General features: G+C 35.8%; 1 protein-coding gene across 1 annotated transcript; it reads right to left on the bottom strand.

The window, feature by feature from the left end:
* Window positions 1-1720: 1720 nt before the first annotated feature.
* On the bottom strand, window positions 1721-17464 carry TRIML2 (tripartite motif family like 2). The gene is made up of 7 exons (XM_077144338.1): window positions 17080-17464; window positions 16735-16830; window positions 9447-9641; window positions 7474-7614; window positions 6336-6358; window positions 6047-6147; window positions 1721-2365 (listed from the first exon to the last, which is right to left on the bottom strand). The coding sequence occupies exons 1-7, from the start codon at window positions 17263-17265 to the stop codon at window positions 1779-1781; spliced, it is 1329 nt and encodes a 442-aa protein (XP_077000453.1). The 5' UTR covers window positions 17266-17464; the 3' UTR covers window positions 1721-1778.
* Between the last annotated feature and the right edge of the window lie 10442 nt (window positions 17465-27906).

The following is a 27906-nucleotide window of genomic DNA, read 5'->3' as shown; positions in this document are numbered from 1 at the left end:
GAACAGCCCTTTAAAAAGGTAATTTATTAAGTTGCAAGTTTACAGTTCTAAGGCCATAAAAATGTCCAAACTAAGACATCCAGAGAAAGATATGTTTCTTTAGAAAGAGTCTAGAACACATCAGCTGGGAAGGTACAGGCTGGCATCTGCAGAGGTCTTTGGCTTCGGGTTGCAAACAGCTTCCGGCGAGGGCATTTACATTCTGCATCTCCCAACATCTGGGTCTCCTGTTGATTCTGAAGCAACTGTTCCCCAAGCATCTGAGCTTCCTACAAAATGTTTTCCCCTTTAAAGGATTCCAGTAAACTAATTAAGACCCACCTTGAGTGGGTGGAGTCACATCTCCAGCTAATCAAAAGGTCACACCCAATATTGGGGGTATCACATCTCCACGGAAACAACCCAATCAAAAGGTCACACCCATAACTGGGTGTGTCACAAACCCATGGAAACAATTCCATCAAAGTTTCCACCTAAACAATATCGAATCAGGATTAAAGAACATGGTTTTTCTTTGGTACACATACTTTCAAACCAGCACATGGATTTAAAGAAACCATGCATAAAATACAGGATTCCCATACCACCCCACTGACACCCTGCATTGGCGTGGAACATTTGTTAAATTGATAACAGTACAATTATAAATTATAAAAATGTGCTATTAACTATTATCCAGGGTTTAATTTATGTTTCACTGTGTTGTGTAGTTCCATGGATTTTTTTTCAATTTTTAATTTTTATTCTGTTACCATATATACAGTTGAACATTTCTCCTTTTAATCATTCATATACATATATCAGTGTTGTTAATTATTTTTACAATGTTGTGCTACCATCACCTTCATATCAAGGCCAGGTAGAGACATACAAGAAAAGAAAACTACAGACCATTATCTGTTATGAATATAGACACAAAAATTCTCAACAAAATACTAGCAAACTGGATCCAATGGAATTTTAAAAGAATTAGACCCCATAATCAAGTGGGATTTATCCCTGGTATGCAAGGTGGTTCGACATAAGAAAATCAATGAATGTAAATGCATGACATTAACAGAATGAAGGACAAAAACCACATGATGTTCTTAATTGATACAAAAAAGGCAAAATCCAGCACCCCTTCTTGATAAAAACACTTGGAACACTAGGAATAGAAGGAAACTTCCTTAAACAGGAAAAAGGGCATATATGAAAAAAACTAATGGCTAACATCCTACTTAATGGTGAAAGACTGAAAGTTTCCCCTAAGATAAGGAACAAAACAATGATGCCCCTTGTCACCACTGTTATTCCACATTGAACTGGAATTTGTTGTCAGAGCAGTTAAGCAAAGAAAAAGAAAAGGCATCCAAATTGGAAAAGGAAAACTTAAGCTAAAGCAGATTACATATATACCTTACACAGGAAAGTCATGGAAAATGCACAATAAATCTCCTAGTGCAAATAAATCAATACTGCCAATGTTTAAGACCTATGTCTGGAGTTCTTTACCTAGACCTAAGGACTCCAGTTAATCTGAGGCCGATCACATTTCTATGCTAATTTCACAATCCTATGTTGCATATGCATTTGTTATTCTAATCAGGATAGAGCCCTTTTGTTATTCATAACTCAGTTTAAATGCAGCCTCTTCTGCTAAATGGGGATTGAAAGTCACAGGAATGCAAAGGCTCTGGGAAATTGAATGGGTTCCAACCCAAATGCAAAATGTCTTTAATAGAAATGCTTTGACAAAATCATGCTCTTAACTTTCTGGCCTCTCTTGGCCTTGAATTTCACACTAAGGAAGATTGAGCGTTAACAGCAACACCACAAGAAAGAGTCTGAGGGGTACATATGGTGAGGCAGTCTGAATTCGTGATTTCATTTGGGATACAAAGAGAAAATATAGGCCTGAGAGCTCCTTGGAAGGTTGGATAAGAGAAATTGTAAATGAGAGCTCTCTCTGTCACATTGTAGAATGATATTTGCCCATATTCATAGTCTAGGAAAACTCCAACTTTGTGCATTTGTTCTCTCAGAGAAACCCTTTTTAAAGGAGGAAAGACCCATAAGGTAAAATCACTTCCCATAATGGATCCTGTGAGTAAGAATTTATCTCTGGAAGCTTTGAGTCTGTCACCCTTCTGGCTTGCAGATTCCTTGCATATGCCCAACTGCCACTTTGTAGCCTTTTCTACATTTACCTCCCAGTAGTGCCTCCCTGAGGAGAAGCTCTCCACACCAAGCACAGTGGCACTGAAGTCAAATCTCTTTGGGTCATCAGGTACACCCTGGAGGACATTTCCAAATCTCACACTACTCAGATCATCAGATAAAACTAGAAGGGGATGAGCTGTTTCAGAATCCAAAGTTATATGTCCTGCAGGGAGAGAGAAATTTAGTTAACCTAGGGGTTCATCAATGCCAATGCCACTAAAATAATCATTGCTAACACATACCAGCTTCCTCATGAGTGGGCACAAGATTCAGGCACATATACAAAAGGCAATTTAGGAAACTTTGAGAAAGGACACCTCAAAGCTTTGCTTCAAGAAATGGACATACTAGAGGAGATGGCAATGAAATGACAGCAGGGGGCACATAGTACCTGAAAAGACAAATGAAACAAAGAAAAATGGACTAAAGATAGGTTTAGAGGTTCAGCAGAGGCTGTAATTGGCCTGGGATCCATTCCCAGTCAGTGGTCACCTGGTACTCAACTCCAGCCTGGAACAGCCAGAAGCACTGTCATCTCCTAATGAGAGTTGATTCATACTTCTTCCCTATAACAAAATCTCACTGTTCAGCTTAATACTGCTGCTAGCAGGTTTCTGTTACTGAGAAAATTAAAGGGGAGAAAACTAGAGTCTAGAAAACTTGCAATCCACCAGAAAATCTAGTGGAGAACAAAAGATATCTCAATGTGATTTCTTACACTTGATGAAAGATAAATTTGTGAGTCTACATTCAACCCAGTGGGCCTGTTTATGCCTTAGTGAGTCACTTTCTAAGCTTGGTGATGGTGACTTTCTCCATATCTCTTCTCTTTTTCTTCAACCTCTAAATATGGTTTCTCAGAGTTTGGTCCTCGGGCTTCCTTCTATTTTATTACTTGTACTTGCTTTCCCTAAATGACCTCACCAAGCCTCCATTTTAAATATCTTCTATATGTTCATGACTCACTACACAGCAAACTTCCAACTACCAGTTGGATGTAACACAGGAATTTCAAATATAGGATGTTGAAAATGGAACTTTAAACCTATCCTTCCCCAGTCTCTACCTCTGTTAATAGCATCTATTTTCCTTACAGCAGATCAAGCCGTAAACACGGACTAGTCCTTTAACTCTTACTTTCTCTAACATCTCATACAGCAGCAAGTTCTGTAAATCCTATTACCAAATTAGCTTAAAGGCTTACAGTTCAATTTATACCAATATTAGGGTGGTCTTAAAAGCTACAAAGCATTGAATTTTAAATTTCAAGTTGTCCCAGTCCCTTTGTGTCTTCAGATGTCAGACAAAAATAAATGCAAATTGTCTCTGAAATAATTTACACCATTATTCCTGTCTCAAATAATTTCTAAAACTAACATCCAAGGGAAAAAATGGAAGCTTACTGTCAAAATCATTAAGTACTCACCCACAAAAAAAAGAAAAGCACTACTGAGTGAAATTAGCATAATTTTAAATGTTGAAATGATCAGATACAGATCCTAAAATAATTATTTACTATATCTGAAGTTTAAGGAAAAGCTTAAAAATATCTACGGGATTTAGGAAACTAAAAAGTAGGACCAAACAGAGTTGACAAAGAACCCAATACATAATCCAGAATCTAACATAAAATGAATGAAATTAAAAATGTTGGTAAATGATAGCAAGGAAAGCTAGACTCATATTTTTTATGAAGACAAATGCAAAAATTCTTAATATTAGAACATTGAATCCAGCAATATATATATATATATATATAAAATGATTAAAACATCATAGCCAAGTGTTTATCTTCAGAATACAACGCTAGTTCAACATTTGAAAATCAGTCAAAGGAATTCACCATACTAACAGATTAAGAAAAATAAAAAACATAATAATTCAGTTACAGAAAAGCACTTGATAAACTCAACATTTACTTATGATAAAAATTTTTAGCAAACTAAGAATAGAGGACAACTTCCTCAATTGATGAAGGGCAAGTATTAAAAACCTACACCTAACATACTCAGGTGAAAGACTTAATGCTTTCTTTCTATCTAAGATTGAATAAGGCAAATGTTCATTTCACCATTTCCATTCAACATCGTTTTGGATGTCCTATCCAGCATAAGATAAGAAATATAAAAGAAACATATTGGGAAAGAGGAAATAAAACTATCTATAGTCATAGATAACAAAAGCCACTGTATCTAACGAATGAGTTTTAGGGTAGCTATAAGAGATGATGTCAATATACATAAATCAGTTCTATTATTATACTAGCAATGAACTAGAAATGAACAAAATTTCCATAGGAACTGAAATTTTAAAAATACCATTTACAATATCACTAAAAATCATAAAATACTTAGGGAACAATCTAGTAAAATATATGCAATATTTGTGTGCTGAAAACTAGAAAACACTATGAGTAAAATCAAAGACCACCTAAATAAATAGAGATATACCATATTCATGGACTAGAAGATTCAGTATTATCAAGGTGTCGATTTTCCCCATATTGATCTATAGAGTCAATGTAATCCTAAACTCCTGGCCATCAACAAGCTAATTTTAATTTTACATGGAAAAGCAAAGACCTATAATGGTCAAAACTATTTTGAAATATAATAAGTTTGAAAAATTCACACTACCTGCCTTCAAGATTTTATAGTCAGTGAAGCTAGTGTAGTATTGGTGAAAGGAGAGACATGATGAACAATGGCTGTATTAGATCCAGAAAGAGACGTGCTCATATATGTCAACTGATTTTCAACAAAAGTATCAATTAAATTCAATGGAGAAAGGATAGTGTTTGTAACAAATGATGCTGGAACAGCTGGATATCCAGGTGCAAAATAATAATATTTTACCATATACTGACCATATACAAATATTTATTATCTTTGCTGGTGCTGGGATAGGCAATGGTTTCTTAGAACACAAATAACATAAATCAAAGAAAATTTGATAAATTGGGCTCCATCAAAATTTAAAACTTCTGCTCTTATAAAAAGACTCTTAGGAAAAAGAAAATACAAACCATGGACTGGGAGAAAATATTTGTACAATACATATTTGATAAAGGACTGGTAATCAGAATACATAAAGCAATCTCAAAAGCTGATAAGAAGAAAACACACAACCCAATAAAAATTTGAGAAAATATTTGTACCACTACTTCTCCAAAGTGGGAATACAGAGGATAAACAAACACATGAAAATATACTCAACATCATTCTCATTTGGAAAATGCAAATTAAAATCAAAATGAGATACAACTACTAACCTATTAGGTTAGCTCTAAAAAAATAATTTTAAAAAATCAACAATATAAAAAATGGTGAGGCTATAGTACAGCTAAACCTATCATACATGACTAGTGAGAAAGAAAGATGGCAGTCAGTTTGGAAAGCGAGTTTGGTAATCAGTCTCACCCCTAGTGGTATTCAACCAAAAGGAAATGAAGACATATGTCCACACAAAAACCTGTAAGCCAATATTTATGGCAGAAAGCTAGAAGCAATGCAATGGCCATGAAATTATGAAAAGATAAATAAATAGTGATATTTGTACAATGGAATATTACACGACAATAAAAAGAAATAAAGTACTGATACAACAACTTAGATGAGTCTCAACTGTATTATGCTAAGTGAAAGAAGCCAGGCTCAAAAGTCTATAAACTATGATTCCAGTAATATGACATACTAGAAAAGGCAAAACTACAGAGATAGTGTGTGTTTAGAAAATAGATACATTGACAGGTGGGCGGATAGATAGAATGATATGGCAAAAGTGGGAAAAAGGTTAAAAGTTGGTGGATCTGGATATCTGTAATGATGGATATACGCCAACTTACTTTGGAATACTCTTAGCATTTCACTCATTCCTGTTATCTGGCCAAAACTCAGGTTTGTGATATAGGCAGGCTCTAGACATTGAAGTAGTGGTGACTCACTCCTATAAAGAAAGGAGAAATTCAATTGTCTGCCCATACCCCAGACCTCTCCATTTAGGGGACAGATTTCATCATACTTCATCATTAGATGGATCCACCCTATCATTGCCCCAAAATCCTTCTCCCTATGTGTTCAACACAGCACACTCTATGATTTTGATGACCTGATAGTCTCCAAAATTAAACTTACCTTTCCAAAGAAAGTCTTACATTCTAAAGGGAAGAAAAAAAGAGAGAGACCAGATTATTACCAGGTTTTTGACCTAAGCCTTCTGTGAGTTGTGTCCATGAAAATATCCTCTTGCAATAATGCAACTTGATTTTTGCATAATTTCTTCAGCTTCATGGTACAAATTTTTAGATATCAAATGTTTACAACAAAGTAGGAAAGGTAAGGAAACATGCTCAAAAACATTTTGCAAAAGTCCTGAGGGAATATTTTCTATGCCTCACCACAACCATCTCATATACAACACTCATCATTCTATTGAGGCCCATCTATTTGCTCTCTATGCTGGGGGTGGCAAAAGCCCTCCTCAGTAGACAAAGGGGTCCACTAGGCTGGGGAGAGTAGCAGGAGCCAGTCAGGTACTGAAGAGAATTAGGCTACACTTACCCATACTGTATGAACTAGGCTTGGCTCTAGAACTGAACAGTTGCCTAAGAATTTGCATATAGAGGCTTCTCAAATGAGAGCAGGCACATTGCAAATAGGGACCTGGCAGAGGGATATGGATGGAGTTGTAAAAAGATAATTTATTTTCTGAAAAGGCAATGCATGGGTACTGTACTCTATTTAAAATATGCAATATTATTAAAAAAAAAAAAAACCCTCTCCCACCCTTCTTTCCCAAATCTAACACTATCCACACAATGTGCATGTTTATCTTGCCAAGAGACAGTTAATAAGCATACACACACACACACACACACACACACCTGTATATTTTCTCTATAAAACAAAGGAATTCTGCATCTTCTGCTCTTACTTGATAAGTTATCTTGAAGATACCCTTTTAAGAGCAGCTTCATTCTTCTTTCTATTTGGTTGCAGATTTTTCCAGTGTATAGATGTATCATAATTTCCTAAGTAATTATTTACCCTATTGGGGGATCTCTTGATTCCAACTTACTTCTGAGGCAAGGATGCATATTGCAAAACAGGTCTACACTTTCCATCGATTTTATCAAAATTCCTTTTGGTGACTGAAAAACAGCCTTTACCTATGGCTAATCACTGGCTATTGTGCTCTGGAAGTGACACCTGATGAATATCACTCACTTTTAGTTTCTCAAATCCTGTAATGAAGGTTTTTCTCCAATCTCACCTGGAGCAGTGCTAAGGTAGATTCCCCACAATTTTTCTCTAGCTCTCTGATCAGACTTTGGAGGCTATTGATCTGGGTAGAGACTCTGTCTTCACTCTTCTTCAGTGTATTCATGTTCTCTCTTCCCAAACTGTTTACTCTCTGCAGAAAGATTCGTTCATTACTATTCAAGAACTGGTAATCTCTCTTATTCTCTAATTTAATCATCTCTCTAAAAATCTACTTTTCTGCCAGGCATCATGGATCTAACAGATCAGGCCATGTTATCCCTGTGTCAAGAAGGACATTGCTCAATAGAAACTTGATTCTTTGACACATAGTACATTTATGTCGATGCAAACATGCGTGCACGCATTCCTCTTAGTCCCATAACAACTGCTTGGGGCTAAAAGAGATCACACATTTTTGTTGTGGCATCTTGTTCAGAAACTTTTCTATTTCCTTTATTAGATTAAAGATAAAATGTATTATTAATGTAAATTTAAAAGAATTAAATAATCAAGCATTTCAAGCACTTATTCACATTATCTTTTCTTAAAAAATAAAAATGTTCATGATGATGAATATGCAAATATGTGATAATGTTGTGAATTACAGATCATATATGTAGACCGGAATGATAAAGAATTAAGAACGTTTGCATTCATTTGGTGTATTTTGGTTTTTTTTTTTTTTTAATAATGACTCTTTTTTTTATTAATTAAAAAAAAATTAACTAACACAACATTTAGAAATCATTCCATTCTACATATGCAATCAGTAATTCTTAATATCATCACATAGATGTGTGATCATCATTTCTTAGTACATTTGCATCGATTTAGGAAAAGAACTAGCAAAACAACAGAAAAAGATATAGAATGATAATATAGAGAAAAAAATAAAAATAATAATAAAAATTTTTAAAAATATATAAAAAAAGGAAAAAAAACACAAACAAAAAAAAACTATAGCTCAGATGCAGCTTCATTCCGTGTTTTAACATAATTACATTACAATTAGATAGTATTGTGCTGTCCATTTTTGAGTTTTTGTATCTAGTTCTGTTGCACAGTCTGTAACCCTTCAGCTCCAATTACCCATTGTCTTACCCTGTTTCTAACTCCTGATGGTCTCTGTTACACAAACGGACATTTGCACACCAATGTTTATAGCAGCATTATTTACAATTGCAAAGAGATGGAAACAGCCAAAATGTCCATCAACAGACGAGTGGCTAAACAAACTGTGGTGTATTTTGGTATTTTAAAGAAAAATTAAAAAAAAATAAAAAGAAAAATGATATCATACCATACTGTATATTTGATCTGATTTTTCTTAATATTATGATCATGACAACTATTCCTTATTCACACAGAGCCATATCTTTGTCAAATACCCTTGTTAAATACTTCTTAAATTCCACTGTATGAATATAAAATATTCACATCATGCGCCTAAACTTATGGATACAGGTTTGCACCTCATCTCTTCCTATTATAAATATAACAGTAGTTATTCAAATAGTCAATATTTACTGAGTGCTTAATATATATGACACTATTTCAGGAGCTTCATGTAGATTATCTCATTCAATCCTCTCAACAATGCTATAGACTAGGCACCATTACTATCTCCACTTAAGAGCTAAGAAAAATGAGTCAGAGGTTAAGCAACTTGTCCAAGGTCATCAGGGGCTATAAATTGCAGAACCTAAATAGGAACCCCATCAATCTGGCTTCAAAGACTACTTCTAAACAATGACTCTATAATGAAACTCAATTTTACAGTGTTGCCTTAACCAGGTCTTGTATATGAGCATAAGTACATCTGCAGAATAAATTCTTAGAAATAGAATGGCTAGGTGGATATATACATTATTTTAATTCATGTATGGTTGTTAATGGATGCCTTATTCTGGAATTGGCACAATGTTCAGCTCTTCTTTCTCTTATTTCTCAAATATTGTGGGGATGTCATTTTCGGCATTTTACCTGTAGTGTCTCCTGGTACTTCTCCTCTAGCTCTCTGGCAAACTTGATCAGGTGATGCAGGTTGGCTTCTCTGGTATTCAGGTTGAATACACATCCTTGTAGTCTCAAGAGGTTCATCTCATTATTTTCCTTCAACAGCCGAAACCTTAATCTATATTCAGACTTAATCATCTCTTTGAAATTGTGCTCCTCTCTCTTCGCCATAGATAAAGATATGACAGACTTTGGGTTAAACATTGACAGACTTGACCACAATAATTTATCGTCATTCCATCTCTAGCCCTATAAGAAGACAAGACAAATATAAAGTATGGGCTGTGGTGGAGGGTGGAGAGGAGGGATAGAAGGCAAAAGTTCAAAGGAAAAAGGGAACTTTGGAGTTAAGACTGGCCAAAAGAACTATGTGACCTCAGAACATGAAATGCAGGTGAAAGAATATTAGTTAAATCTCTTAGAAAAGTTGAGTGAGTTATAACCTCCATGACCAAGGCAACCAAGGAAGACAGTGCCAATGGGATTTGCTGATGCTTTCGATAATGGTTGTGGGAAAAGAAGACCCAAAAGTAGATGATTCCAAGGGTTTTAGAGTAGGCAAATGGGGGAATGGAGTTGCCAAAACACAGAAAGAGAAACTCTGCAAGGAACAATTTCCCAAGTTGTAGAGTCTATTGGGAACTTCATTTTGAATATGCTGAGTTTGACTCATCAATTAGATATCTAAGAAGAGATGCCAAACAGGAGGTTGGACACAAATGTTTTTTGTTGTGAAATCTGAATTGGAGATTTGCCTAACTTGGGAGAAGTCAGTTTAAAATTGATATTTAATTTTATGAGACTTGATGGAATCAAGATCTAACAAGAGGCCCTACACCAATCAAGATGAGAATATAAGACCTCATGGCTCTGTTCCCCCATAGAAACTTTGAGTAACCAGCTCACCAGCATGACAGGATGAGTGCCAGATCAAGAAAAAGGCCACTCACAAATATCTAATTTAACTTGCATGGCCTGTTTCTTTGAAGATCACAGTTACATGGAATCTTGAATAGGGCATGAGCTCTTGTTAATTTGTAAGGTTGGTGTGATGTCCTAACACATCCTACAGAAATTTGGGCAGAGAATAAAAAAGCATTTGCTAAGTTCACTGGAGGGACTAGGGAGAAAGGAGGAAAAGTTCAGCTTCCCCATCTGGGGAATTCCTGATATTCTCGCAAGCAGTGGGGACAATCGATTTAATAGGATGAGTCCTCATTCTTGGACAGTGGTGTAGGTAGTGCAGCATTGTGAATATCATTAAATCCCAATGAATAGCATGTTTGGGAGGGGTTGGGATGAGAACATATGTTATATATACATTTCCACAATTTAAAAAAGAGAAACTAAAGAGATAATGACAAATACAACATTTAATAGTGGATGGTCTCTAAGAATGGAGGAGGAAAAAAGGCTCAAAAGGATATTATTGGGATATAAGAAAACTCTGGAATATAGAATGTAAGCTTCACATCAACATTAAATTTCCTGTACTTGGTAACTGCACTTAAGGTGATTACATAAGTGTATATCTGTATTTGTAGGAAATGTACACGAAGCATTATGTGTTCAAGGAATATAATGTGTGCAACCTACTCAGATGTTTAGGAAGTAGATGATAGATACATGATAAAAAGATGCAGCAAAGGTGGCAAAATGTTAAAATTAAGGTTGACCCCAGTATTTGGTGGGGGAAGGGCAAGCTGGAATTCTCTGTATGGGAACTGTATTATTTTTATAACTGTCCTGTAAGCTTAAAATGATTCTGAAAGAAAAAGTTAAAAAAATATATATCAAGAACCTGATCACTTCAATGAAAGGAAGGGTAAGGGGCATGGTATGCTTTTTATTTCCTTTTCTGAATTGATGCAAATGTTCTAAGAAATGATCATGATGAATATGCAACTATGTGATGATATTGTGAACTACTGAATATATATGTAGAACAAAACGATCATATGTTAAGAATGTTTGTGTTTCTTATATTTTTAAAAAAAATTTTTAAAATTAAAAAAAAAAGAACCTGATCACTTCTCCCCCTCCTCCCAGTGCAACATCACCTTTCCAAGAATTACTGCCCAGACTGCTTTTGGGTCTCTCCATGTTTTCCCTCCCCCTCCTGAAGTCTAGAAGTCTATTCACCTTTCAACAGCTGGAGTGTTTCTATGAAAATGGAGTTAGAGCATGTTATTCCCCTGCTCAACACCTTCTAGGGAATATAACAAAATAAGGTATCAGTGGCTGAAAGTTCAAAGAGTCAGGGAGCTACTCTGGAGGCTACTCATAAGCAAGCTTCAGCTAGATATTGCTAATTTCCATGGTTTGCCAAACCCCCAACCAAAACCATTCTTGCTAACCCTAAAGGACACTTTTAGCACTCTGAGATTCTACAAAAGTTTTACACACTAAGATTACCTTCCAGAAACGTACAACCTCCAGATGGTTCCTAGGTTAGATAAGCTCTAAAAACCCAGAGGAGCCAGCCTCTGCAGAACATCTACTACTTCCATACTCCCATCCCATATTATCAATACCTCTGTCCAACATGAAAAAAAATTAGAATGGGAAGGGTCCAAATACCCCTAAAGATAGGCAGAAGCATCAAAGAAGAAGGAGCTATAATACTGAAGATAGGACATAACAAATGAGTATGACTGCTTAAAATTATATTGATATTTCTTTTAGTCTCCACTGTCTTGGAGCAGCTAGAAGGAAAAACCTGAATTTGTGAAACAGTAACCCTTACCAAACTCCAAAATCTGTTTTATAACCACTTATTACAATACACTTTGAAAATGCATATATATATTTATATATAATATTTTTATATATTATATATAGATATATATTTCACAATAAAAATGTTAAAACATAAAATGCTTCCAGGGGTTCCTCATTCCATTTAAAGACAGTTGCCCTATCTATATGACTTGGGTCCTTTATTTTCTCATCTCACCATCTACTAGTCTCCCCTTCCTTCAAAGTCCTAGCCAAGTGCATAGCAGCGTCAAGACCTGTGCACTTGTCATTCTCTTTGCCTATAAAGTTTTCCAAGATGCCTGCATACATAGCTCAATCTCTCATCTCCTTGAGTCTTTTCTCAAATGCACTTTCTGAATGACAAGGTCTTTATCACCTTTTTTTAAGACTCTTCCCTGCTTGATTTTAAATAACAATAATTATAGCAGAGCTATATTATCACATACTATACATTTACTTATTTTGTTTACCTTCATTAGAATGCAGATTACACTAGGGTAAAGTTGTTTTCCACTTCTGAGTCCCCAGCACCTACCATAGTGCCTGGAGAACAGTTGTGAGCTCGGTATTTGTTGAATTTAAGATGCTTGGAGTGCAGACACAGTTTAAAATTCAGGATATATAAGAAGATCCTACAACTCAACATCACTAGCTATTAGGGAATTGCAAATCATAACCACAGTGAGATATTATCTGACACCTACTAGAATAGCTATTAACAAAAATGCAGAATATGATAAGTCCTGGAGAGAAGGTGCAGAAAGAAGCTCAGTTATTCTGTTAGTGGGAATGCAGAATAGTGCAACTGCTCTGGAAGGCAGTTTGGTGGTTCCTCAGGAAGCTAATTATAGAATTGCCATATGGTCCAGCAATCCCTTGACTAGGCATATATTCAGAGGAACTGAAGGCAAAAACACAGACATTTGCACACTGATGATACTTATAGCAGCACTATTCATGATTGCCAACAGATGGGAACAGCCCAAATTTTTATCCATAGGTGAACATGTAAACAAGCTGTGGTGTATACATGTGATGGAATATTATGCAGCTGCAAGACAGAATAAAGTCATGATGCATACAACAATGGGAATGAACCTTGAGAAAATTATGCTGAATGAAATTAGCCAGAAACAGAAGAATACTGTATGGTCTCACTTATATTAATAAGCTAGCATTAATGAGTGAATTCTGAGAGTCAAAGTTAAGAACACAGGTATTCAGGAGATGGAAAGAAGGTAGAGATTGAGCATTTGGTGCTAAAGGAGTGCAGAATGTTCAACAGGTCTGATTGTAAAGACCCAGAAATGGCTAGAACAATACTATGTGATGGTATATAACACCATTTATATATCATAATATGAATACACTGAACGAAGCTGAGTGTAAGTATGGTTGAGGGAGAGGGATTGGGGGCATGTATGACACCAGAAGAAAAGATACAGAGGCTGAACATTGAGGTGGTATAACTTAGTGATGCCTAGAGTGGACAATGACGGGGATTAAATGTATAAATATAAAAATATTTTTGCATGAGGGAGATCAAATGAATGTCAACATTACAAGGTGTTGAAAATGGGATGGTGTACAGGAGAAAATGCAATCAATGCAAACTAGGGCCTATAGTTAATAGTAACACTGTAACATGCTTCAATTGAATATTACAAAGGAAAATGCCAAAACTAAATGTAAGTCAGGAATACTGGATTCTTTCAAGAAGAAAATGTCCTCATATGCATAGTGGTGATAAAGGAATGACTATGTGATTATACTGGGACTCACCGATATTTTATTTAAGTTGGACTGTATGATATGTGAATAAAATGAACAGAGAGATAAAAGTGCTGGAGAAATATAGAGAAAGAGAAGTTGGTGGGGAAGCAGAGTGCCGCAGTCCTTCTGGACGGCGGTGTGGTTTCACAGGTAGTTAGCTAGGGGTGGGGTTGCCGTATGATCCTGCAACCCCATTGCTAGATGTACACTTGAAGGAACTGAGAGTGGGGACAAGAATGGACATTTGCACACTGAAGTTTGTGGTGGCAGTGTTCCTTGCAATGGATGGAGGTAGCCTAGGGTTACAATGACTGAGGAATGGAAGAGGGAACTGTGCTGTATACATACAATGGACTGAGTGGCTGCAAGAAAGAACAAAGTTGTGAATCTTGAGGACAGTATGTTAATTGAAATGAGTCAGAAATGAAAAGACAAATATCAGGCCTCACTCATATGAACTAACTATAACATACAAACTTGGAGAATTGAATCAAGAGCATAGGTTATCAGGTAAGGCCTATTATAAAGGGTTCTAGATTGCAAGCTCTTACAGCAGTCGCATCTACTGTGGAATTGTAACTGTCATTTCTTAATTCTGAAATGCTAAGCTATTTGTTTATAACCTGGTCATTCCCTGGAACTTTGGGTGACACCTTAGACTCAGGGTTAAAGCTGAGTCTATGAAAATCAGCAATAGCCTATATAGCAACTGTTAAAAAAATTTTTTTAAATAATCAGACTGCAATCAGAGATATGAATGAAGCTGATCTGGATAGGACTTATGTAAACCAGATGATTTGGTTCATATTCAACTCCTGTGTGAGACTAAAGGAAGAGATTTTCATATGGTGCAAAATATATATTTTGGGTAGTACAGTAACTAATTTAACTTGATACGGTCAGTTTATTTGAACACCATAAATTACATGGAATCTCGAATAAGGAATGAGATCTTGTTGGTTTATACAAGTTAGGGTGATGCCCTAAAACATCCCAGAGTAATTTGGGCAGAGAATAAAAGTATTTGCAATAGCCCCTTAAGGGACTTCAGAGAAATAAGGAAATGTTAACTCCTCATATGGGGAATTCCCAATATTTTCCATTATAGGCCAAACCCTTGCTCTTGGGGTTCAACCCTTTGAACTTAATCCTGCAAGAGAAGCTAAGCCTACTTATATATAATTATGCCTAAGAATGACCCCAGAGAACCTCTTTTGTTGCTCATATGTGGCTTCTCTCTCAAAGTCAACCCAGTAGGTGAACTCACTGCCCAATGTGGGATGTGACTCCCAGGGGTACAATTTCCCTGGTAACGTGGGACAAGACTCCCAGAGATAAATGAGCCAGGACCCAGCATCACAGTATTGAGAATGCCTTCTTGATCAAAATGGGGAAGAGAGAAATGAGCAAAATAAAGTTTCAGTGGCTGAGAGATTTCAAACAGAGTTGAGAGGTTATCATGGAGGTTACTCTTATGCATTATATATATATATATATCCCTTTTTAGTTTGTAGTATGTTAGAATAGTTAGAAGGAAATACTTGAAACTGTTGAACTGTATTCTAGTAGCCTTACTTCTTAAACATGATTATATAACTATATAGCTTTTAAAATGTGAATGTGTGATTATGAAGACCTTATGGCTAATATTCTCTTTACCCAGGGTATTCAGATGAATAAAAAAATAAAGACAAAAAAAAGAATAAAAATAAATTAATTAATAATAAGGGGAGGTAATGTATAAAAAATTCGGTACGGCGGGCCATGGTGGGTCAGCAGGCAGAATTCTCGCCTGCCATGCCAGAGACCCAGGTTTGATTCCCAGTGCCTGCCCATGCAAAAGAGAAAAAAAAGGGGGGGAGTGGGGTAGATGGCGATACTAGTAGTCACTGAGAGAGAGGGGGTAAAGAATTATGGGATGGATGAGGGTTTTTTCTTTTTTTTTTTAATTTCTTTTTCTGGAGTAATACAGATGCTCTAAAAATGATCATGGTGGTAAATACACAACTATGTGATGATATTGTGAGTACTGATTATATACTTTGGATAGACTGAATGGTGCGTGAAGATATTTCAATAAAAATAGTTGAAAAAAAAAAGATGTTTGGGGCAGAAAAAAATGAGGATCAGTTCTCGTGCTGCCACACATTCCTTCCTTCCCCACCACCCCCAAATGGAGATTTTTTTTTTCTCTTGAAAAATTAAAACTGAGAAGATACAGATTCTGGGATACTTAAAAGAGTTCATAAATGAAAGTGTACATCATGGACGCTGGGGCCCTCAATTTGGATGGCTATTCTTAGATTGTCTTTTATAAAGGTTTCATGATGTTCACCAAAAGTACATGATGTGCTAGTTTTCATACATCTTTATAAATAGTGTAATCAATGTGTTTGATCTTGCCAGTGAGGGTTGTTAAGAACTGGCTCATTAACATTTAATACATTTTAATATATTTTATTTTATTTCAGGACCTTCTTGTATGTTTAAAAGATGATGTATTTTCTTTTCAGTCTCATTTCTCTATGGAGTTTCTAGTCTTTTTCTTATTGACTTTTAACAGCTCTTCTCACATTAAGAAATTAGCACTTTTCTGTCCTATGGATTTCAAATATTTTTCCTGCTCTGTCATGTCTTTTGACTTTGTCATGTTTGCAATATTATTATTTGCTGTGTATATTATTGGTTATTTTCTCACTAAAGAATGAAAATGAGCACTGACCTGAATCATCACCATTTTTCCTTGTACATCAGCTAATATACTTTTAGCCACCTCCAGTTTCTTCCTCAGTGTGTTCAATATCTCCTGGAATAACTTCTGCAGAGAAATACATCATAAAAATGCAGGTTTTAGAACTGTTGGGTCCTAATTTGAAACAAACCAAAGGTTAATACATCTATGTATTTTTTAGCCTTAAAGTTGCAGGCCCCAAATCTGACATTTGTCTTGTATTCTTTGAAAACCATCAACTAAGGGAATGGTCTTGAAGGATCAGAATATCTGTTCCCAAATATACAAGTAAATAGGAGACAGGCAGGGTACTCCGAGATCTGCAGTGAAGCTTACCCTGTAATTCACTGAAGCCTCTTCTATTCCATGCATCATGTGATACTTGTGTTCTTGGGACAGGAAACATTTGACACAAAGTGTGATTTGGTCATCATCACAGAATAGCTGTGGTGGTTCCAGGTGTTTCACGCAGTAGTAATCTGGGATTTTTTGCAGAAATTGGGGGCTGGGACTTTTGGACATCTTGGCATGTGCTGCTAGTTGAAGACAGGACTATTTGTTTTTGATATGGACAGGAAAGAGATGGGCAGGTCTCTTCTATGCACAGACACAGTTGACAACTGCCATGCCCATGTCAGGCTCCAATGTCCTAAGCAAACATTTCACAGAGACACGGTGGTTTGGCTCATTCTAGACTCTTCAAATCAAACAAACTGTTGGGAGACCTTGTGTTTGGGGAAGAAGACAGAAAGAGTTATACCAGTATTCTAAGATCAGAATGGTTCTCTCAAGGTTTATGATAATTTTGACCTACAGGCTGAAAAATAAATTACAAACGACAGCATGGCACAGCACTTCTCTGTTTATCATTGAGAAAAAAAAGATGCTCAACAGAAGGCATTGAGCTGAACTTTGGAGGAATGTCGAGAAGAGGACACAGCAAAAAGCAAGGAATCCAAGGAATAAAACTTATGGGGGCACTCACTGTCCTGGCACTTCGCATCAGCCTGAAAGTAAGGGCCTCTTTGAGTGCCTCCTTAAATTTTGTGCCACGATACTTAGCTTGCCTCTCCCCAGTCTTGGCTATTAAAAGATATTGATTGAAAGACAAAAGAGAACAATTATAAAACTGTGTTTTCATTAATTGTAACAAATGTATAACTCCAATGCAAGGTGTTAATAATAGGTATATAGGAATCCTGTGTTTTATGCATGATTTTTTGTAAACCAATTTCAAATAAAAAAAAAAAACCTAATACCAACAAAAACACACCAGAGAATGAAATCCAAAAAAAAAAAAAAACCTTTGCAAAAATCCTAAAGGGAAACTGTACATTCTGTTCAGTTCTTTTTAAGAAACTGTCAAGGAATCTATAATTTATCTCATCCCCTTTCTGTGTCCAATTATTTTAATGCCTTTGATCAACAAGTCCACCTTTCCTCTCAAAATATTATTTTAATTATAGTCTTGAAATGTGTCATCTACCGTATCTGGAAACATTTTTCTTCAGTGAACAACTGCCTCGGTTGACTTTGTTTTCAGTCATTATTGGGTGACACCATAATGCTGAATACTGATTTCTCCAAATCCTCTGTTCTATTCATATTTTCCCCAATTCACCTTATTAAGCAGCACTTTTGATGGGCGCCCCAAAGCTAATCTACCTAGTCTCAGAATCCCCCAATTTCTTTTTCTAAATGTACTAACTTCTACCATCTCTTAATGCCCTCCTCACTCTTTCTCTGCCCTCGTGTCCTTTCATTCTTTTTAATTTTTTAAATATTTAGAACATTCACACTTCTTAAATTGATTGATCTTGTACATATGATGTTTTGGTATTTTGTTAAGACACACTTTAAAGCAGTTTCTTAAGTGTGATTCTTAAACTTGGTTTGCCTTTTTCACTAGTTAACAATTGCACTGATGATAGATAAAACTGCTGGAGTATTACTGTTAATTGAGGAAGTGGCACCAAACAGTACTAGTAGTCATTCATTATGTTTTTTTTATTTCTATATATTTGCATGCACCCAGTTGGAAAAAAAAGTTTTAAGGATATTTCTTATGTCTTAATGAAGCAGTAAAATATTAAACCTCAACCTGTGCAAGATTTAATATTCTGAGTGAAGAATGGAAAAACCATGAGAAAACATTTATGTAGTCTATGGAAATAAAATAGTTGTTCCAAGATTAAAACCACTTACATGATTGAGTTGCAAGCTATACTAGCCATATATATTTTTTCATATACTATTTCCACTTGAAAGAACTGAGACAAACCATGGTAATCCAGCCTGGATACTTACAGTGGCACTTTCTTGAAAACTAACAAGTGTTACTGTCATTTCAAGGAAAACAACTAGCATTATTTGCCAATGCTTAAATTTTAGCTTCTAAGGAAAAATAAGAATTTTGGAAAATCAGTATTCACTCTTGTAAACTTGACTGCTTTCCAAATATTTAAGTTTTTCCTGATGAGATTGGTGATGATATTAACAAATGGGATTTTTTTTATATATTACATAAGAAAATGCCAACATTTGGAAGATATCCAAACTCAGTGAATCAATATTTCCCAAATGACTAATTCATGATACTAAAATTATAGGTATGAAATGAATTCAAAGTAGAAGATAGGTCAAGTTGATTTTATGTTACAGAGTACAAGGAGTTATTGATATGATTCCAATAATTAATTTTGCTTTAGAAAAGGTTTTTTCATAAAATTTTATTTGTATTTTTTTAATGAATTAAGTTTTAAACTTAGGTTAAATTTCTAATATACATATGAAACACATAAACTTGGAGTGTTCATCAACAAAGCAAGAGTAAAGGAGTCCTGAGACCAAAGTTATAACTGCCTTTAAAAGATATATTCCTTACAAGTGGGATTGCTGGATCAAAGGGTAAATTAAATGCACACATAATTGGGGGTATATTTTGCCAGATTCCCATCTGCAAAGATTTTACAATTTTGTACTCCAAGCAGTATAATGGAAAGATGTCAAAATTTTCTATTTTTGCCTACTTGCTAGGTGAGAACTGATATCTTGAAATATTTTCCATTTCCATTTATTTTATCACGAGTTCCATATGGTTCAGAACCATTTTCATTTCTTTTGTTGTGAAAAGTATAGTCAAGCTTTTTACCTGTTTAATTCAGTTAGGCCTTTTTCTTTCCAATTTTAAGGGTTATTTATATATCTCAAAGATTGACACCTTGTGTATTACATCAAGTGCAAATATGTATTCTATAAATTGTAAATATTTTCTACTTATTTGGATTTTGAATGTGTTCTAATCCTTTTTAACTCCTTGAGCCTTTCAACTCCCTAATGACTTAGCTTGTCTTAGCTCCCTGAAGACACCCCAGGCTACCCATGGGAAAGAATTGATAAATCACCAAAATGAACACATTTACAAATTCAGTGGCTACTGGTAGCTTTATCTGACTTGATCTCCAGAGAAGCAATTAAAAGTTGCCCACACCCTTCTTCCTAGATCCTTTCCTTCCCTTGGCTGCCAAGATCCTATAGCTGTTATCCCTCCTACTTAATCAGTCTGTTTCTCAAAGTCTTTTTTATCTTCACATCCTCTAGCACTTCTAAATTTAGGAGTTCTACATTCCAGTCCTATAGTCCCTCCCTAGGTATCTTCATTCAATTCAATACATTTAAGAACCACTCTTCAATTTTAATCTTCTACCAGACAGGGAGCTTCCCATCATTTGCAAATGAATGTCTAACAAGCACTCAAAGTTAACATATCTAAACTACTGCTCTGGATTCCAACTCAATACTTCCTTTCCCCAAATTCACTTTAAGATTCTTCCTTTAGAATAGTTGAAACCACCACCATTTCATCCTGTTATCTATTGTTTTCCTAGATTATATTATTTTAAAACCAAACTCATGGTTCTATTAACCTTCCATTGTAGTTAGAATGAAATCCAAATGGCTAACCAAGTCTAATGCCATCTGACCTCCCACCTACCTCAATCTCCCCTATATCTTTCCTACAGCACTCTCAATTTCAATATCAAACCATTCGAATCCTTTCTGCTGCCTTAGATGGCCATGCTCTCATATTTTTGCAGTCCTGACTTTTAATTCCTTTCAGTTCCCAGCCCAAGAATCACTTCCTCAGAGAGACCTTTTCATAACCACCCAATTTTAAATACCTGTCCAGCATGCCTACCCTCTTATTTCCTTCGTACTTAACAGATCTTATCTTTCTACAAACAAATGTACTTGTTGGTCCCTTTCCGGCCATAAGAAACGAAGTTCCTTAGATGTCCCTGGCCTACACCTGAGATAGTAAATGTTCAAATACTTTTAAAGAAAGATGTTAACTCAAACCTGTTAAAAAGTAAAGAAGACATCTGAGACAGAGAAGAGAGCATAAATATTTTCACAGAAACCAAAAGAAAAGACAATATTTGGAGAACAATTTGTCTCTCTGGCATGTTGTTTTGTGTTAAATTCATATATAACTTCATCTTGTCTTTTCTAAATTTATTTTTCTTTTGCCCTGATGTTCTCATTTATTCTATCTTTTTGCACTGCATGCATATATATATATATATATATATATATATATATACTTTTTTTTTTTTTTTTTTTAGATTTCATAAATACTAAGATCAAGTTTAAGTATCTAAAGAAAACCGTGACTGAGGAACTTCACTTCAGAGAAAAGCTCACCTTTCTTTGTAATCCTGAACATTTTCTTTAGGGAAAACAGCCAGAACAAGGAGACTGGAGGCTTTTATCTGCTCAGTTATTTCCTCAGCTTCTCTCTTTCTCTGTATCACGTAGGCAATTGTGAAGCCTTTAAATCTTGTTCATATATAAATCTGGTACTATGACCAGCAAACTTCAGGGAGCATCAGCATACCTAAATTTGTTAAAACGCTAATTCTGGGCTCCACCCCCAGAGACTCTTATCCTCTAGGTCTGGGTGGAGTCTGTTAATTTACATTTTAATGAGCTCACAGTCCTACAGAATAACCCTGACCTTGGTCTGAATCGAATGGATGGGTGAATATTTTGCTCTTTATTTTATCTCTCAAACCTTAGTAGTATGCAACACACAATAGCACCTTATTTAAAAATAAAAATGTCTAAAAAGCCTCAAGTGTATATTAACACTTCACAGAAAGAAGCTATTACCTCAGAAGCTCTTTGTGTTTTCTCCTCAGCCGTGCTTCTTTAGCTTAAACTGTTAAGGATGCTACTAGAGAATAATACCTGATTTCACTGTTAGTTTCCCCACAGTATTTGCAAGGAAGTGATCATCATATTCCTTGAAGATAGAAAACCCATGTTTGGGAATAACTGTCAGACTGAACAATTCATCAGAGATGGGAGGTCCGGGGACAATCCTAATAGCTCATATTTGGCTTTGGTATAGAGGAAATCTGCTCAGCTTCCCCAGTTTTACAACTTTGTCCCTGGAATGTTTTTATTGCTCCCTGCTACTCCCGTGCTCATTAAACATCAGGGATTTTTCACTGCTGACAGGACAATGAGAAAATTCTTCTACCTGGTTATCTAATCTTCTATTAGAAAGCTCTCCAGTAAAAAGCTAAAATTCCCGAAGAAAGGTGATTTTCTTTAAATTATCAAGGCACAAATAAAATTCTGAGTCATGTTTCTCCTGGCTTATTTCATGAACTTTTGACAGTCCTGTCCGCGTTTGTTAGCCACATGTCCTCTTGCCACTGGCCCCAAGCTGCATTCTCTCACATTCCAGCCAGGATGAAGATGGTGCTAAATAAGGCCATATTTGGGATTTCTGGTCTATAATTCTTCTGCAGTGGACCACCTCCTCCTCCTGTTTCAGGGAGAAAGAATGTGGGGCATACCTCTTGCTCTGCCTCATTGCTGATATTTAGCAGGAAGAACCAGCCTCTTTCTAGCTCCTTTTCTTCAAGGCTGATATATTAGAAGCCAGGGCTTAGCTTTCATTGGCTTCCTTTCCGTGACCATAGAGGACCTGGGTTCCATATCCTCAACTTCTTTTACTTAAGAGTTCATATTAAATAATCAAATAAAGACTGCTGTTCATATTAAATAATCAAATATTAAATATCACTAAGGCCAGCCTTAGTGATAGCAGAGTTTAGTTTTTTGTTTTTTTTTTCCATTAATCAATGTGTGCTTATCTAAACCCAAGGTATTCAGTTTGCTTTCCCTTCTCCTAAAAGACGATCACCCTTCAAGGTAAGAATTCCAACATAACTTTAAGAGGGCCTCTTTACCTCACTTAATCAAAAATCAAGAAATATCCTTTGTTTCAGCTACAGAGAATATCTTTTGCAAAACAAATGGGTTGCATCTATTCAGGGTCCATTAACCCTGACCAAAAGAAGTTAACAATTTTGCCTTAGGTCACACATTAAGAGAGCATCACCTCTAATTGGTGAAGTTAGACTAAATTGGGTTCTGGTTCAGTGCTGCCAATTAGTTGCCATGACTTTCAGTAAGCCAATGCAGTCTGAGTATCACCTGCAAAATGAGAATGACCCTAACCACCCTTTGCATAGTTTTGCGCATAAATGAGAGGTCTAAAGCATGCATACAAGTAAGGATGGTAACAAGAACTGTGAAATTTCTTTCTAAGTGGGAGTTCCCTTTCTTTCCTCCACTTAACCAGAATCTTAAAAAAAAAAAAAAAAAAGTGCAGTGCGGGAGCGGTCCAGACATTTCTTTTCTAAATAAGGAAGTGTATGGCCATGGCTGGAGGTGGTGATAACAGAGATGAGTTACTGGTGTATGGGAAATAAGAAGCATTTCTATGCCTCTTTAATCTCTGTTGTTTAATAACATGCATAGGAATAGAGTGGCCACTATATAATTGATGTTGAGGTACATCCTCAGCCTCTATTAATGGAATGTTTACCCTAAAATCTGAAGACTGCTCTTTTTCTCTACACCTAAATTCTCTACTCAGGAGAAATTTTTTCTACTCCATGATACTCCATTTCCATAATAAAGCGATATCATCAAGATCTTAAAATCTACTTGCTGCTCATTATCATTAGAGGATAGGAATCTAGTTCATCTTTAATCTTTGTGTTAAAAAAGAAATAAAAAAGCTGGCTCCATATGGTTATCAGTCAGGATCAACAAACCGACTGACTACATTAAAAGATGTAGTATAAGGAATTGATTCACATGATTACGGCTTTTGGCAAGTCTACATTCCATAGCACAGGCCAGAGGCTGGAAATATCAGAAGTGATGTTAAAATCTGGAGTCTGGATTCCTTAGGCTAGAAAGTCAGGAAGGAGAAGTGGATGCAGTCTCCAGGCAGAATTCCTTCTGCTCTGTTCTTCCTCCACAGATCTCCAACTGATTGGAGGAGCTCTCACCACATTGTTATTTTCTGGATATCAAGTTAATTTCCTGGATATTGACAAGCTGATTTTAAATCTACACGGAAAGGCAAGATCCCACAATAGCTAATGTGATGCTGGAAAACAAACAAAGTTGGAGAAGAGCGAAGTTGGAGGACTGACACTATCTGACTTCAAGCCTAAAACTAAGTGCTTACAATAAGGGGATACTGAGAAAAAATGATAGATGGAAATAGTCAACTGAGCTTTGTTAAAGGAACAAAGTCAATGGATCACTGAACTATATACTTGAAAGTGGTTAATATGGGAAACTTTATTTTGTATATGTAACTATAATATACATTAAAAAACAAAAGAACACAGTAGAGTACTGTAAAACAAAGACTGAACCCTAATATAAACCTATGGAGTATAGTTAATAATATAATTATAATAATGTTGGATTTTCATTCCTCAATTTTAACAAATGTACCATGCCACACTAATGCTAAATGTTATAGGGAAAACTAGGGGGCAGTAAATGGGGAACACTGTACTTTCTGTGTGACCTTTTTGTATACTTACAACTACTCTAATGAAGAAATAAAAAGATGCAGAGATGGAAAATAAACACATGAAAAGATGCTCAACATTATTTCTCATTAGGGAATTGCAAATTAAAATAGCAATGAGATACCACTCTACTCCTATTAGGATGGCTAAAATCCAAAGCACAGACTCTACCAAATGCTGGCAAGGATGTGACAACACAAGTACTTTCATTCATTGCTGGTGGGAATGCAAAAGGCTACCTTCACTTTGGAAAATGGTTTGTTAGTTCTTACAAAGCTATATCATACAATCCAGTAATCATGCTCCTTTGTGTTTTCCCAAAAGAGTTGAAACTTATGTCCACCCAAAAACCTGCATATAAGCATTATAGTAACTTTGTTCATAATTTCCAGAACTTGGGAGCAAATAAGATGTTCATCAATAGGTGAGTGAACAAGATCTATAGAACATCCCTTAAATGGAATAATTGTTGATTTTAAAAAAGGGAGCTAGCCAACAAGCCATGAAAAGACATGGAGGAAGCTTAAACACATACTGCCAAGTGAAAGAAGCCAGTCCAAAAAGGATACTGAGAGGCAAACTTAGCAAACTCACCAAAATGAGGCGAAGAAATTCAGGTAAATTTTTATTTCAGGGAGAAACAGAGCTGCCCAGGCAGTGTTTCAAGAGAGAGAGACACAGCTGCTGGGAGGAGGCAGGGGATAGGTTTTTATGGCTTGGGGGTAGGGAGTTGGGGGTAGGGGTTAGGTGGGCTTTCATTGGTGGGGTTTGGGGAATTGGAAGCCTTCCACTGGTGAAGTTTAACATTTAAATGTTGCCTTAGTTATACAGAGTTGTAACTGTTGGAGGGTGGCTGTTGAGTAATGGGAGGTTATCTCAAGAGGGCAACTGCTGGAGGGTGAAGGAGATGCTGGTGTGGATTGGGGTGGGAGAAGCTTTCTGAAATATTTGCCAGGGGTAGGTCACATCGTGGGGGAAGGGGTCCTGCCCTCCAGGTCTAACAGATGTATGTCTCAACTATATAATATTCTGGAAAAGTCAAAACTATAGAGACAATAAAAAAAAGATCAATGATTGTCAGGAGTTCCAGGGAAGGGAGGGAGGGATGAGTGGGTGGAACAGGGGATGCCTATGTCTGTGAAACTATTCGGTATGATACTGTAATGATAGATATCTGGCCCTACACATTTGTCAAAACCCATAGAACCCATAGATGTTTTAATTCAGAAATGTAATAAAGATTTATAGCTTATATTCAGTTTGTAAAAAAAAAACGAAAAGAAACCCTATGGAAACAAAGTATGTACAAATCATTAGGGATCAGAACTAAAGCTGATCCCTAATGTAAACTTTGGACTCTAATAATTTATTGATATTGTTTTGTCAACTGTAACAAATGTACCACACTAATGTGAAGTATAGGAGAAAATGTGTGTGAAGGGGAAGGGTAGGTAGGAACTTTCTGTACTTTCTACTTGATTTTTCTGTAAAACTGCTCTAAAAAAATAAAGTCTAATATACCTATACTTAAACAAAACCAAGGTGTTGGGTCTTACAGAACTTAATTCAGCTCGAAGTAATTTATGAAGTGAACTACTACTGCAAAATGTGTTTCATAATCCTGGTTGGAGCCATAAAAGGAACAAGCAGAAATGTTAATGAGTAAAGAATCTGTCTTATCTGTCTTCTCTCAAAGTACAGTGGGGGGAAATAGTCGCATTTACTTTCAGCAGTTATCCTACTTCAGTATATAAACAAAAGCTTTACCCTGAGATTAGACTCACAGTTTATATCTTCTCCCTGAACACTTATGGATTGCTTTCTTTTTCTTGATCTTTTGAGTTTTGAATCACCTATCCCTTCATGCACTATGCAAGACATCTTCACAGTACAATTAGTGGCTCAGTAGTTTCAAACATTCCTCTACTTTTCTTGAGCAGTCAGTTTGAGTCCTTTTATCAATAGTGTTAATACAATTCAGGAGTGATACCGCTTTTGCAACTTGTTAAAGTGAATGTTAAATAATAAAATATCAGGACCACCTCAAGCTATAAATATTTAACTTTAATCAGATATTCTTTAACTTCAAACTATTGACTGCTTATTATTCATGGAATATCTTTAATAATCAAGAAAATGAAATTATAGAAAAGCATGGAAGAGTATATGTTCAAGGTAAGTCAATAATGAAGATTTTATAGATATGTCTCTTTATAAAAGTCCTCCTAATGAACGCAAACATTTTAGTTTACATTTTAAGACCACTTATAAAAAACTAAACAGTTTCTACTACGCTAAATTACCTAATGCAAAAAAAAAAAAGCTTATATTTTTTAACTTAGGAGATTTTATGGGATTCTACTGCCTACGTTTAGCATGCTTCTTCAAATATTGTTCTTTTAAAACCTAAAGAAAAATAACCTCTGTTAGTGCTGCAAACAGATTTCCACTGTAAATTGGAAACTTTATTAGATTATTAGATTATCTCCAGGAAGATGTAACTCACCCAATTTTGGCTATTAACCTTTTTTTAGATGGAGATGTGATGCCACCCATTCCAGGTGGGTCTTGATTACTTTACTAGAATCCTTTGAAAGAGGAAACATTTTGGAGGGAGCTTCAAAGCATGAGAGCCATGAGAGCCCATGCAGCCAGAGACTTTTGGTGATGAAGAAGGAAAACACCCCCCCCTAGGGGAGCTTCATGAAAGCAGAAGCCTGAAGAGAAAGCTACCCGACTTTGCCATGTGCCTTACCAATTGAGGGAGAAACCCTGAACTTCACTGGCTTTTCTTGAGTGGGGTTTACCTCTTGTTGGTGCCTTAATTTGGACATTTTTATAGACTTGCTTTAATTGGGATATTTTCACAGCTTTAGAACTGTAAACTTGCAACTTAATAAATCCCCCCTTTTAAAAGCCATTCTGTTTCTGGTATATCGCATTCCAGCAGCTAGCAAACTAGAACAACCTCTTTTAAGATGAGGTTGCAGGGAAAATAAATTTGGCAGAGATATTATCTGATTAATATATTAATCTCAGTTTGTACCCAGGACACATAAGTAAAAAACATTTCTTTAACAAATATAAAGTCTTAATAATGTATCATTTCCTATAGTATAGAATCCAATGTAAGTGCTCAGTCTCTCTCTTGATCATTATCAAGTCAATATATACAGTTCTTAAAATTACTGTTAGAATACATTAATTGGAGTTTTTCAATGCTTTATTAGAAGTCATAGAGAATCCAGGG

The sequence above is a fragment of the Tamandua tetradactyla genome, chromosome 26 (assembly GCF_023851605.1).
Source record: "Tamandua tetradactyla isolate mTamTet1 chromosome 26, mTamTet1.pri, whole genome shotgun sequence".
Taxonomy (NCBI): Eukaryota; Metazoa; Chordata; class Mammalia; order Pilosa; family Myrmecophagidae; genus Tamandua; species Tamandua tetradactyla.
The sequence above is the reverse complement of the archived record's forward strand: the minus strand, read 5'-3'. Positions and strand labels throughout refer to the sequence as shown.